At 45.2% G+C, this 11,352-nt stretch overlaps 1 protein-coding gene across 1 annotated transcript; it reads right to left on the bottom strand.

Moving 5' to 3' along the window:
* Positions 1–470: 470 nt before the first annotated feature.
* On the bottom strand, positions 471–9,193 carry tmem168a (transmembrane protein 168a). Its single transcript, XM_037461923.2, has 6 exons — positions 9,073–9,193; positions 7,561–8,501; positions 7,098–7,373; positions 6,041–6,183; positions 3,303–3,580; positions 471–2,122 (listed from the first exon to the last, which is right to left on the bottom strand). The coding sequence occupies exons 2-6, from the start codon at positions 8,392–8,394 to the stop codon at positions 1,572–1,574; spliced, it is 2,082 nt and encodes a 693-aa protein (XP_037317820.1). The 5' UTR covers positions 8,395–8,501; positions 9,073–9,193; the 3' UTR covers positions 471–1,571.
* Positions 9,194–11,352: the final 2,159 nt, after the last annotated feature.

Below are 11,352 nucleotides of genomic sequence, written 5' to 3'. Positions count from 1 at the left end.
TTTTCTCCCCGTTAAACGCCTTATGGACGAAAGTCGGTTGTGAAGCTTCTCTTCCAAACGTCCGCTCTTGTCTTCCCTAACTGGAACTGGCCGGCGTGCGTCATGGCGCCCTTCGGGGCTCCAGCCAGGTCACATCCCCTGCTTTCTGATGCCGGTGAAATACCCGGCAGTGGCCTCGGACGACGTGGGAGTCGAGGTGAAAGCTCGGTGAACAAATCCCTCAGAGAGCCGCGTCACGTATCGTATTCATTTTTCCTTTAGCTCACAGTCCTGATATTTGCCGGGCAGTGGCAGCGTTTCCACAGAGCGGTCTGTGTTTGTTCAGTGTCCGTAAAGCCGGCCATGTTCAATGAGCCGGGCACGCAGTCGACCCCCATGTCTTACTTTTCTCATTTACCGTTTTTCCTCTTATTATAACTCAAATGCATTTAATTCCCTCCCTATATCCGCGGGATAAATAAATCAGGCTGCAATGTTAAAGCATTTTATTGGTTGAGTTTCATTTTTTGGACATTGTCAGGCATAACTCAAGTGAGGCACGATGGGGATTAACATGTGGGGAAATGCCACTTGACGCCAACAAAGCAGCAATCCACTCCAGCATTTAAGGTTATATGCGAGCGAGAGAGAGAGAGCGAGAGAGAGAGAGCGAGAGAGCGAGAGAGAGACATCCAATCCCAGCAAATTAACTAGAACATGAAGGGCGAGTCACCAGGAGTTTTTAAGGTCAGTGCACCAATAAAAAGCATCGGAAGCTTCTTTTACATGGACAAGTCACTTTTTCAAAGCGTGACTTGAAAAACGACGAGTTCTTGAATGTGCTGCGTCTGACTGCTTGAACTCGAAATCCTTTGTGTGAAACCAACAGGATGTGGGGGCGCTACAGGCCCAACGTCTGGTGATGACACACAGCCTCAAGCCGAAGCATCCTTCTTCGATTCAATAGGATAAACGCATATCTGGTCGGTTTGAAAGTGATGAGGCAAAGATTTCGGTGGTTAGACGGCCCTGTGGCATGAAGGTCACAGAGGTCAGCCATTCTTTATCCGTCCCTACCCACTCACACAGTTTAAGTCTATTAAATTCAAATCCCCAAAAAGGCATTTACATGTAAAAAATAAGGCTGCCATATAAAAGAATCCCTCCAAAGCCGTCTTGAAGACACTTTGATATTGAAAATCATTACACTTTGTAACAAAAGAGATAATAAACTCAGAGGAAAAAAAGGGTAAGTTCCCTTGACCATAATTGAGATATCTCTAACCGTAAAAAGCATACTTCCCCCCCTCATGTCGGATAACAAAATAATATTGAGCCTGGGCCTTGATACTAAATTACCAGCACAACATCTCTGCGTTATAGCAAATCAAATGAATGCAACGATTTATTTGGAAGGAGTTTAACAACCGTCCTGACAGAAGGCCATATTGTACTTATGTGACAAAACCTGTGTGCATGTTTGCTTGTCATGGCGTGTACAAGTACCGCTTTTCCTTTCAATAAACACCTCGTACCCAAAAAAAAAAAAAAAAAAAAAGTACGGGAATCCAAATGTCAATACCGGTCACTCTCTAAGAGTGCACCAGCTTAATGCCCTGTCCCGTGTCCAGCACAGCAGGCGGGAACCAAGCTAGCTTACACCTCCTGAAGCAGCGCAGGCACACGCTGCACAACCAGAACAGGTTGAGGCCACAGCACCAGTTGGAGAGGTGCACCATGGGATATGTGGCCTTGGGAAAGTGGGTCTTCCAGTGCTTGGCCACGTCGCTGCCGGTGGGCAGGTGGAGCGCGTAGTCGCTCCAGCGCTTGGACACGCCGTACGCCGCCGCCACGGCCCTCCCCCTTTCCGACCACTGGGTGTCGCTGTCCGGGTTGCAGTTGAACTCCACCCACTCGGAGGTGAAGTCCCCGAGGAGCGGGGCGTCCCCGGCCTCCGGGTCCGCCCTGGGGACGGCCAGCTCGGCCCCCTGCACGGCCACGTAGACGCCCTCCGCCCTGCGGATCTCCTTCACCCAGGGCAGGGAGTTCTCCGTGTCCAGGACCAGGATGAGACGGGAGAAGTGGCCCGCGTTCTTCTCCTGCCACAAGTCCAGCAACTGGGCCAGGTGGAGGCTCTCCCCTCCTGCAGGAGAAGGTCAGATAGAAGAGAAGGCATCGCCGTTCACGTTAGTATCCTCTAACTATGTACATTTACTATATTCACCAAGTTTCTCAGTTTCCGCCAAACAATGCTCACTGAAAAAGTGTACAAATATGTTCGATGCCGACTCAAGAGGTCCACAGAGGAAAGTGATTATCTTTTCGATAGGGTTTTTTTTTGTTGCAGCCACACGCAGAGACGCGTCATGTAATCTTGGAACAGAAGTGCTGCAGCTGACCCGGCATTAACCTGCTGCGATTCTCATTTCTAGTGAGGGAACGTCACAGATCCTCCTCTACCGGAACCAAACGTCTGTCCGGCACATCAATTTTTCAACTCTTTCGGCCCACTCCTTTGATCTCTGCCTGTTGGAGTCTGATTAACAGAGGGGAGGGGGGAAATGAAAAGAATGGAAATGAGACTGTAATGAAAATTGAGTCTGCAGAGAGAGAGAGAGAGAGAGAGAGAGAGAGAGAGAGAGAGAACCAGATCTCCTGCTCTCTGACGCGACGGCTTTGCAGCGAAAGCTGCTTTTCTGTTCATTTCTTTTGTTGTGCTCCACTCGGAGTCAAGTCTTCAGTCATTAATGTCTATTTGTGAAAAGCCAAAAAAACAGATAAAAGCGCTAACAAATGTAATTGTCCAGGTTTTCCCCTGATTCATTTGATCAGCTGATGCGATCAGTATTGTGCAGCAATGCAACAGTAAATGACAAAAATATATATGATTGTTTCTCCACGTCTTCCAAATTGAATACTCTACAATCAATTTCTGGAATAGGGGGTCAACTCTGCTGGTGGAAATGTACTATTAAAGAGTAGAGGGTCGATGTATTTTGCAAGGTGTGTGTTCTCATATCTTATTCATTATGATTTCATCTTACTAGATGCTGAACGCACTTTAAAATGTCAGGCACACTGCGTGTTCCTGGGAGGAAATATGCTACATAATTAAAATTGTCTTGCCTTGGCGGTAAGCACAGTCAAAATGAAAAATATAAGTGTCAACGGAAATGCGAAGAAGCACAGACCCAAGTTTCAAGATTGTATCCATAAGACAGCCCCAGAAATCCAGTGAGCAAGTACGAGCGCGTAGGAGGTTCAATTGTGATGACTGATTATTGAACCAAAAAAGAAATAAATACATATATTGAGGCTCTTACCAGCCAGAGCCCAAGCCCCAGTGCCTTTATGTGTGTGCCCACTGTAGAAAACCAAATAGGTGTCGTGGCGGGGCCCGTCTTCTGTGCGAAGCTCCAGGAAGCCGCGGAGCTTGGTCTGCAAGGCCTCGAGGGTCACACCGCTGGTGGAGTAGTCGCAGCCAAACGTCTGGATCATGTGGTGGGAGAAGAGGCGCTGCACGTTGTTCAGCATCCCCGTGGAGCGCATGTTCAACTGCTGCACTTGCTCAGGTGGAAGGAGAGTGGGCTGGCCATCGGCGCTAGATGGGTGGGAGAGAGAGAGAGAGATGAGAGCATGTAAGACACACTCACACACATTTTCTTTTTTTTAATCTTCTCGGAGAGACTGGAGTTAGGTGGCTCGTCAAAAACCGACAGATGGGGCACAAGACGAAGAGTCATGAAAAGCATGAGTGAGAAGTTGATGGTTTGACACACAGAGGAGCGGAGGAGGAGCAGTCTGCATCAGCGGGTGGGGGAGGATGAGAGGAGATGGAAGGGGAGGACCGCTGCTGAGGAATATGACATTAGCCTCAGGGAAGTTAAGGAAGTCAAGAAAGAAAAGGAAGTGACAAAAAGGAAAGGGAGGGACATGTGCAGATAAATTGAGAAGGGTGACAGGAAATAAGAATGGGAACTGAGGTTAAAGATGGTTGATGGAGAAGGGATTTTTAATAAAACCGCTTGTCACTGATAATAACAAGTGGATGATAAAACACACACGTCAAGGCCAGCATCTTCTCAGTGCAGCCATGCATTCTCTTTCCATCACTAGACTTGATGTTATTCATGGCCCGGCGGACGGCAAAGTCATTCCTCACTCCCGCAGACATCTGCATAACTCTGTCACCGCATCGCGCTCCGAGGCCCCATCCTCACCTTCCACCTCACCTTCAGAAAGGACGAGGTGGAAGTTAGCAAATGTGGACACTCCTTGTGTCGGCCCGCTTTCCCTTGTTACACGTCTGCCAAAATAAGATAAACCACTTTGAGCTCCCCGCTCACCCCATCTTTTCAGATCTCAAAGCGCCTCTAGGAGAGTGAAGGCTTATAGTTTGAGAATTCAAACCACATCTTTCCCCCCCGTTACACTCCCTCTTTCATCATGTCCGTTTTTGCCACAGCTCTCTCGGAGCTCAATCCCTACTGCCCCCCCCCCCCTTCCTAAGCTCAGTCTGTCCCGTTTCGTTTTTTTACAACCACACCTCCCCGCAGTTTACAACCTCAGTCCTCTCCTTCTGCCACTAACCCCCCCCCTTCCCTCCGGTTTTATCCAGCGCACCTCCTCTCCGCACCCTTATCCCTGTAATCTCCCTGTGGGGCTCTTGTCGTGGTGAAAACATGATCTGCAGCCGTCCAACAGCCCATTATTCACGGCTGCATTCTCATCAGGCTCACAGTGGGCCGTGCACATACAGAGCAGTCTGGAGCTCCGGTAGGACAAGGGGCTGCATCCCAAAAAAAAATCACCTGGAGAGTTAAACCCTACGGCTGGCGTCCTCTCCAAGTGCTCGAGCCATCAATCAGCTAAAAAAGGTTCAATATCCAGAGAGTCGGCGTATAAGAATACACCAGCCCAAAACCTGCAAAAGGCCAAGATGGAAACACTCATTTAAAAGTGATGGATAGCTCTGGCTGCTGAGGAGGACGAGGAGGAGGAGATGTGTTGGCATTGTGAAAACCATGGAGGCAAAAAAACAACAACAACAACAAAAAAACAAACACTTGGCTAGTGCGCTGGGAGAGGCAGCAGCTAATGGCTAACCGCTCCAGCTGAACAACTTGGTATGCAGCGGACGGAGCACAGGGATGATCCCTTAAGGGCCCCAACATTAGCAGCATGTTTATGCATAGTTATTGGCCTATTTATCCAGTTGGTTTTGTGTTAACCGAGGAGGGAGTTGGAGTGAGCGATCATATTTAACCCGTGGCTGTGATGCCAAGGCTTAGGCACGGGGCAAATGTTTATGTGTAAAGGGGGTGTGCGCTGCTGCTGCTGCTGCTGCTGTAGTCACTTTGTGTTGCAGTTAGTGGAGCTTCAACTACATGACATTATATGTCCTTGTGATGGAGCCCTAAAAGTCAACTCTTATGAAACAATGAATCAGTATGAAAGAGAACCAAAGGTCATACAATCATTTTGATAATCAATTTATCATTGAAGCAATTTGGTGATGATTTTCTTTACCGACATAATAATGAACTGTATTTTAGCACGTTTACACACTAGATAAAGAAACCAATTTAAAAAGTGAATTAAATTAACAAAACAATTACAAGAATTTTTATATAATAATGTATAATAATTATTAGTATAATAATGGTTATTTAAGTAATAATGCAAGCAACAAATAACTAACATCAGAAGTTAGAGGAATATTTAGATGTTTATTTCATTCAACTACATATATTGTGATTAGTAGGTTCCTTTAAAATTCCAGCTAAAAGACTTTTCTGTTCTTCTTATCATTAAAATGTAATAGCTGTTGTTTTTTTTTACGGTTTACTCACATGGCCTACTCTTCCCACTGAATCATAAACCCAACGCACCTTCTTAACCATGGCAGTGTGCTTAAGCCGTCAGATCTCTGGTCACTCTTCGCTTCCTGCCCCCTAGCTCACTACTCACTTGAAGGCTTTGCGTTGGCTTGCCGCTCTCACGAATTCAGGCTGAAGTCTGTGTGAGTCTGCGTGCATCACCATATTCCTGTTGTATGTACCTGCAGTAGGCGGTGGGTATGACCAGGGCGTAGCCAACGCAGGTTCCCCCCAGGCAGCTGCCCAGCTCGTGGAACAAGCCGTGGGTCAGAGACTCCAGAGGCAGCACCACAAGCAGAGCGCAGAGAAAGAGGCCGTTGGAGGGCTGCAAGAAGCAAAAAGAACCAGAGTCACTTTCGTTCAAGACTTACAGCTCGTACCCAAGCGAGCAGACGCAGCTAATTGGTGGTGACACTTTGCAAGGCTGTTAGAACATATGGGACGGACAGTGTTACAACAGCGGGACGAAACACGACAGGACCTAACTAAATGAAGGCCGGATGCAGTGTACAACAGCAGACTGAAACACAATAACTTTATTATGGGTTACCTTGAATATTGCAGTTTCTATTCTTTAAATTTCAATGCCTTTAAAAGTAAAATGGTAAATTGTCGTGGATTGAGAATTTACCAAAAAGGTCAATAAAAAGATGTCAAACATGGAAAACAAAACAAAAAAAACACATAACAAGAGCTAAGCACAAACTCCTAAACGGGTGCAGACAGCCAACTTACTCAGGCAAATTTGCAACTGACATCAACTATGAGCAGATTTCAAATTAAGACTCAGACCCCTGAGACACTGACAAGGTAAACGTCTAATAAGGCTAAATATGTTATTGCTGCTCTTTATTCAAGTAGATAGGGATATTAAAGGGCTAATTAAATTGGTTCTGCATGAGAGCAGAAGTGCCTCAGCTCGGGGAGCATCTACTAACCACACAGTGCCGCTAGCATCTCTCTTCAGAGTTTATAACATGGGGTAAATTATATGTTTATAGAGATGTTGTCATGAAACTCATTAGAGTTCTATAGCTGTAAGAGAAAGAAAACCTTCACCATGCTCTATGAAAAATTCTTACCTGCTAAATGCACCCGGGTTTATTTTAGAATAAGGCATGCATAAAAACAACAGCGGTGATCAAAATAGCTTTATGTTGTATCATTGGATGCTTTACACACAAAAAGAGAATACTCTTCAGGAGGTAAATTAGAAGTATTTTCTCTTGTGTCTCCTACCTGCCAGGACACAGCTCCCAGTATGACCGTCGACAGCAAAGTAAAGAAAACCAGCCGCTCTGAAATGAGGCAGAAGTGTCGGATGCCCCTGGAGGCCATGACTTGATTGAGACTCCGGCTTCTGGACCGCTGAGTCTGCCAGGCCTTCTGACACTCACTCAACTTGGTGTGGAAGCCCCATATTGTCATCAGCAGAATGGTGTGGCAGATAAACCAGAAAAGGCCAAACAGACAGAAGCCTGGAATCACCAGATACCAGAGCTCCAAGTGGCCGAGCTATGGAAGGGAAGAGAAAAGTGTGAAACACTTCCAACTGAGAAACACAAAAACACAATCATCATTGACAAATACTAAATCATGAAGGATTAAGAATTGTAAAAAATGATTTGCGTTTGAAAATCCCACTAAAGCTCTACGGACTCACATCATGGAAATGTCATGTTTCTCCAAACTCTGAGTGTACCTTTAAGGCAGCCAGGACGAAGAAGGCGAGCTCAGTCAGACTCAGCGGCAGCAAGGACAGCCTCCTCCAGACCCTCCCGAGGGAGAGCACTGGTACCCAGCGCTCGCTGGGCCCCAGCACGCTGAAGTACACGTCCAACACCGGCTCACACAGCAGCCTGCCCAGGTAGCAGCCTAAAGCGTACGGGTTGGCCGTGATGCCCAAGGCCTGGAAGAAAACCAGAGACGTGACCAAGGCAAAACTGACCAGGTTCGGCAAAGCCAGGAGGGATTTCATCCTCAGGTCCACGATGAGAGTCCCCAGGGCCACCACCAAGCCTATTATGGCTACCGAGTTGTGGAGGAGCATGGCAGTGCTGGCAATGCCAAATCCCAGGAGCTCAAGTAGCTCAGTTGACGTGAGCATGGTGGGTTTGTAACGGATGGAGCTGCATATTCGCTCGGTTAGAGCCCACATTGTTTTCATGATGGCGCTGGCCAACAGGAGATAGTTGGCGACCAGTTCCTTGACGTTTGAATTCAAGCTGGAGCCGTTGAGGAAGCAGAGGAGGCCGAGCAAGAAGCCAAACCACAAATGGAACAAGCTGAGGCTGGCCTTCTCCATGGCGAAGTAGTAATGGAGGATGCAGGCAATCCCCAGGACGAAGAGGCCGAGGATGAAGATGACCAGAATCATTGGTTCGCTCGTCACCTCCCAGCGCACGTACATGCCGACGCACACCGCCACGAGGAGGTTGACGCCGGACAGGTAACCCAGGCAACGCACGGATGTAAACACGTCCACCTCCTTGGGCTCATCGACTGTCAGCTCCTCTTCGTCTTCCCCCCGAGCCATGGCGGCGTTCAAAAAGGGGTCAATCTCTCCCAGTGACTTTCTGACTACTTGTACGCGTTTGCATATGGAGGACTACGCCCGATCATGACATTCACCAAGATCAGCCCCTGTGAACCATTCGAAAAGCAGAGTTATTAAATAGATTATAATCCAAATGTCAGGCTAATCAATCAGACACACCTCATAGCTACTCATGCCCAGATGAATTGGTCTACATTGCATTTAAGCAAACATTAAACTTATGAGTCGATGATCCTTTCGGCTTCATTGTTTACATATCAGATCAGTTTGCATATTCTTGACATCAGAAAATGGCTGAAAATAAGCTACAGTGCGATCTGATGAAATTCATAGTGATTGATATTGTTAACGTTAAGACAACGATAAACAGGAAAATAGTTCAGATTAACTCGTAAAATGGCTTTTAACGTTTCAGCCAAAGGAAACAGGGAAAGAGGCCCAGCTGACAGCTTGTGGCGATGTGGCACTGCAGCAGGGAAGTTTGCTAACTTTCATAGCTTCCCTGCTTACTAATCGTGACCTAGTTTACCAACTCGCTGCTTAACGTTATACTGCCGCCTCTAAACAAGGTGAAGTAGGGGCACTCGCACAAACGTTACAGTAAGTAACGTTAAAAAAAGGATACGTAAAGTCTTTATGGTGAAAAACGTTACTTACATGTTTGTTTAGATGACAGCAGCATAGCTTCCGGGTTGTCAAGTACGGTGTCTCGCAAGGCTCAAAACACTCGAGCTTTGCTTTTCAGGCGGGGGATTATCGATATACTTTTGAATTTGCATCTGACGTTCAACAATCACAGAAAACTTAACTTGACATCACGTGCGCGGAAAAAAGGCGTTACCTTCTGCAAAAAGGGACGCAGAAAATCGTAAAAATCGTATTTTTTTCACTTTCTTTTTTAATATCTTGCTTTGTTTCTTTTCGTGAGGATCAAACAGGTGCTAAATGGAATGTTGAGCATTTAGTAAAACAGAAATAATGAAATAAAAAATGCAATGATCAAAAAGGCTTATTAAAATAATTGGGGTATCAGTGTTTGGTTTGATGTTTGTAGAAAATGTAAGAATGAAGTGCAGGGAATCATAATGTGATACCTCTGCAGTGCTAATTTGAATAGTACTGTGGTATTATGTTATTTACAGGAAATATTAAATCATTTTGATATTTTATAGGCAGGTCCAAGTATTATTAGACCATATCTTTAAGCAAGGTTATTACCATTGCAGGAAACAAACAGGTGCAACTATACATACACTAACAATAATGAGGTTTCAACTGAAGTGTGCCAGTGACCCAGCATTGCACAATAGCAATACTAGAACCTGAATGTACTGCAGCAATAATCAATGTATAGCAATTGGATGCTTTTTGGTGCATGTTCAGAGCTTCAAGCTTTGGACATTTCTTTTTAAACGTTTAACTGGTTTGAGTTCATTCTAATTAAATATCAAAGGCAGAAATACACTATTCACCAAAAGAATGAATTGCTATTGACTGTGTATTTCTGACTATTCATAGCAATGAAAAACCTATGCAACTACTCGCAACCCAAAAGTCTGTATCATCGGCTTTGTAGACCAAGATAAACCCATTGGCCTCTAGGATAAGAAGCCCATTTCCTGCATTACTGAGGAGAAGCCAGTTAAAAGGTTTATTTAGGATTTTCTACTGATTCAATGCGATTATTTGTAACGATCAGGAGACCATCAAGAAGCAGGCTTGCTCAGTACCCTGAGGGGTACACTAAAGCAACCCATTGCATTCATCTGAGTGCATTTTTTATGCTTGTGATTTTCTTAGTTTTTGTGTGTGTTTGTGTGTGTGTGTCTCTGCTGCTTTGATCGGATGTTGACATAAGGCACAGCTGGGAACACAGTGGTTTTGCCTCCTCCACTGCTATTGCACACAGCCCGCTTTTCGATATAGATATGTCTCAAAAAAGGTTATTGACACTAAAACGACTTTTATGAAAGTATAGATCAATAGAGTTGCATTTGCTTGAATTGACTGAATGTTTTCTTTTGAATGAGCTCTGATCCTGAACATTAACTTTAATCCTTTATTAAGAGTGGATGTTTGCTGGATTATGCTTACAGTTTATTTTGACAGACAGAAAACCTTCTTTCTTAACACGCGTGATTAACAACATCAATTATGGCCCGGTTCCATTTCCAACATTACCAGGACCAGGTAATGTGCTGCTGGCTCAGTGGGGTGACTCAGACACACTAAATGGAACGGGACCCAAATTTGTTTTATCAGTTAAACCTGTGAGACGTCTTAAAAATGGCTGCCATGAGAAGCTGCTCTCAGTTTATTACTGAAAATGGTTAAATCTGTTGCCATGCTGAATCTTTGTGCTGTAAGATTGTGTACCACCCCAGACTATAACTACAGAAGCCTTCATGCAGTGTGTAATTCTTTAACAGAGAACTGGAGCAGATTGATTGAACCTCATCCAATCTCTTTTACGATTACTTTCATAGTACCGCAGTAATGCGTGTTGGTAACTTGGAAATGTAGTCCATTTGATTCCCAAGACGACAAAAAATACTATTCGTCATGTAAAGACCCACATTGTGTGTGTATTTGGAGAGATAAGGAGCAGTCTCATCTCACAAGTCAGTTGCATTAGAAGAAGGTAGCAATGATTAGTGCGCCAAGAGGTCATTAGAGCCTCTGCTAATTCCTTCCATCATCCATTTATAAAAAGAACAAGATAAGTAATACAATGAAGAGGGGACCACATTTATTCAATTAGGGCTTTAACGTTGCATTCATGCATAATTAAGGAATGCAGTTTCGAATAATTTTCCAAAACTGTGGGGTGTGTGCAGGCCCGGTATAATGAGCTATTACTAAGAGGAAGGCAACCCTGTCTCCACCAAAATGCACTCTCCGTTAAGTTCTGAGGGGAACATTTTTCCTCCCCGGATT

Source organism: Pungitius pungitius, chromosome 2 (genome assembly GCF_949316345.1).
Source record: "Pungitius pungitius chromosome 2, fPunPun2.1, whole genome shotgun sequence".
Lineage (NCBI taxonomy): Eukaryota > Metazoa > Chordata > Actinopteri > Perciformes > Gasterosteidae > Pungitius > Pungitius pungitius.
Note: the sequence above shows the minus strand (reverse complement) of the source record. Positions and strands in the feature narration are given on the sequence as shown.

What these genes read in the sequence shown, in the direction of transcription:
- tmem168a (XM_037461923.2), bottom strand. Translation starts at nt 8,394, where the DNA reads ATGGCTCGGGGGGAAGACGAAGAGGAGCTGACAGTCGATGAGCCCAAG. An exon ending in ATACCCACCGCCTACTGCAG is followed by an intron (nt 3,581 to 6,040) that starts GTACATACAACA and finishes CCACCCATCTAG; the next exon opens with CGCCGATGGCCAGCCCACTC. An exon ending in TGGGGCTTGGGCTCTGGCTG is followed by an intron (nt 2,123 to 3,302) that starts GTAAGAGCCTCA and finishes CTTCTCCTGCAG; the next exon opens with GAGGGGAGAGCCTCCACCTG.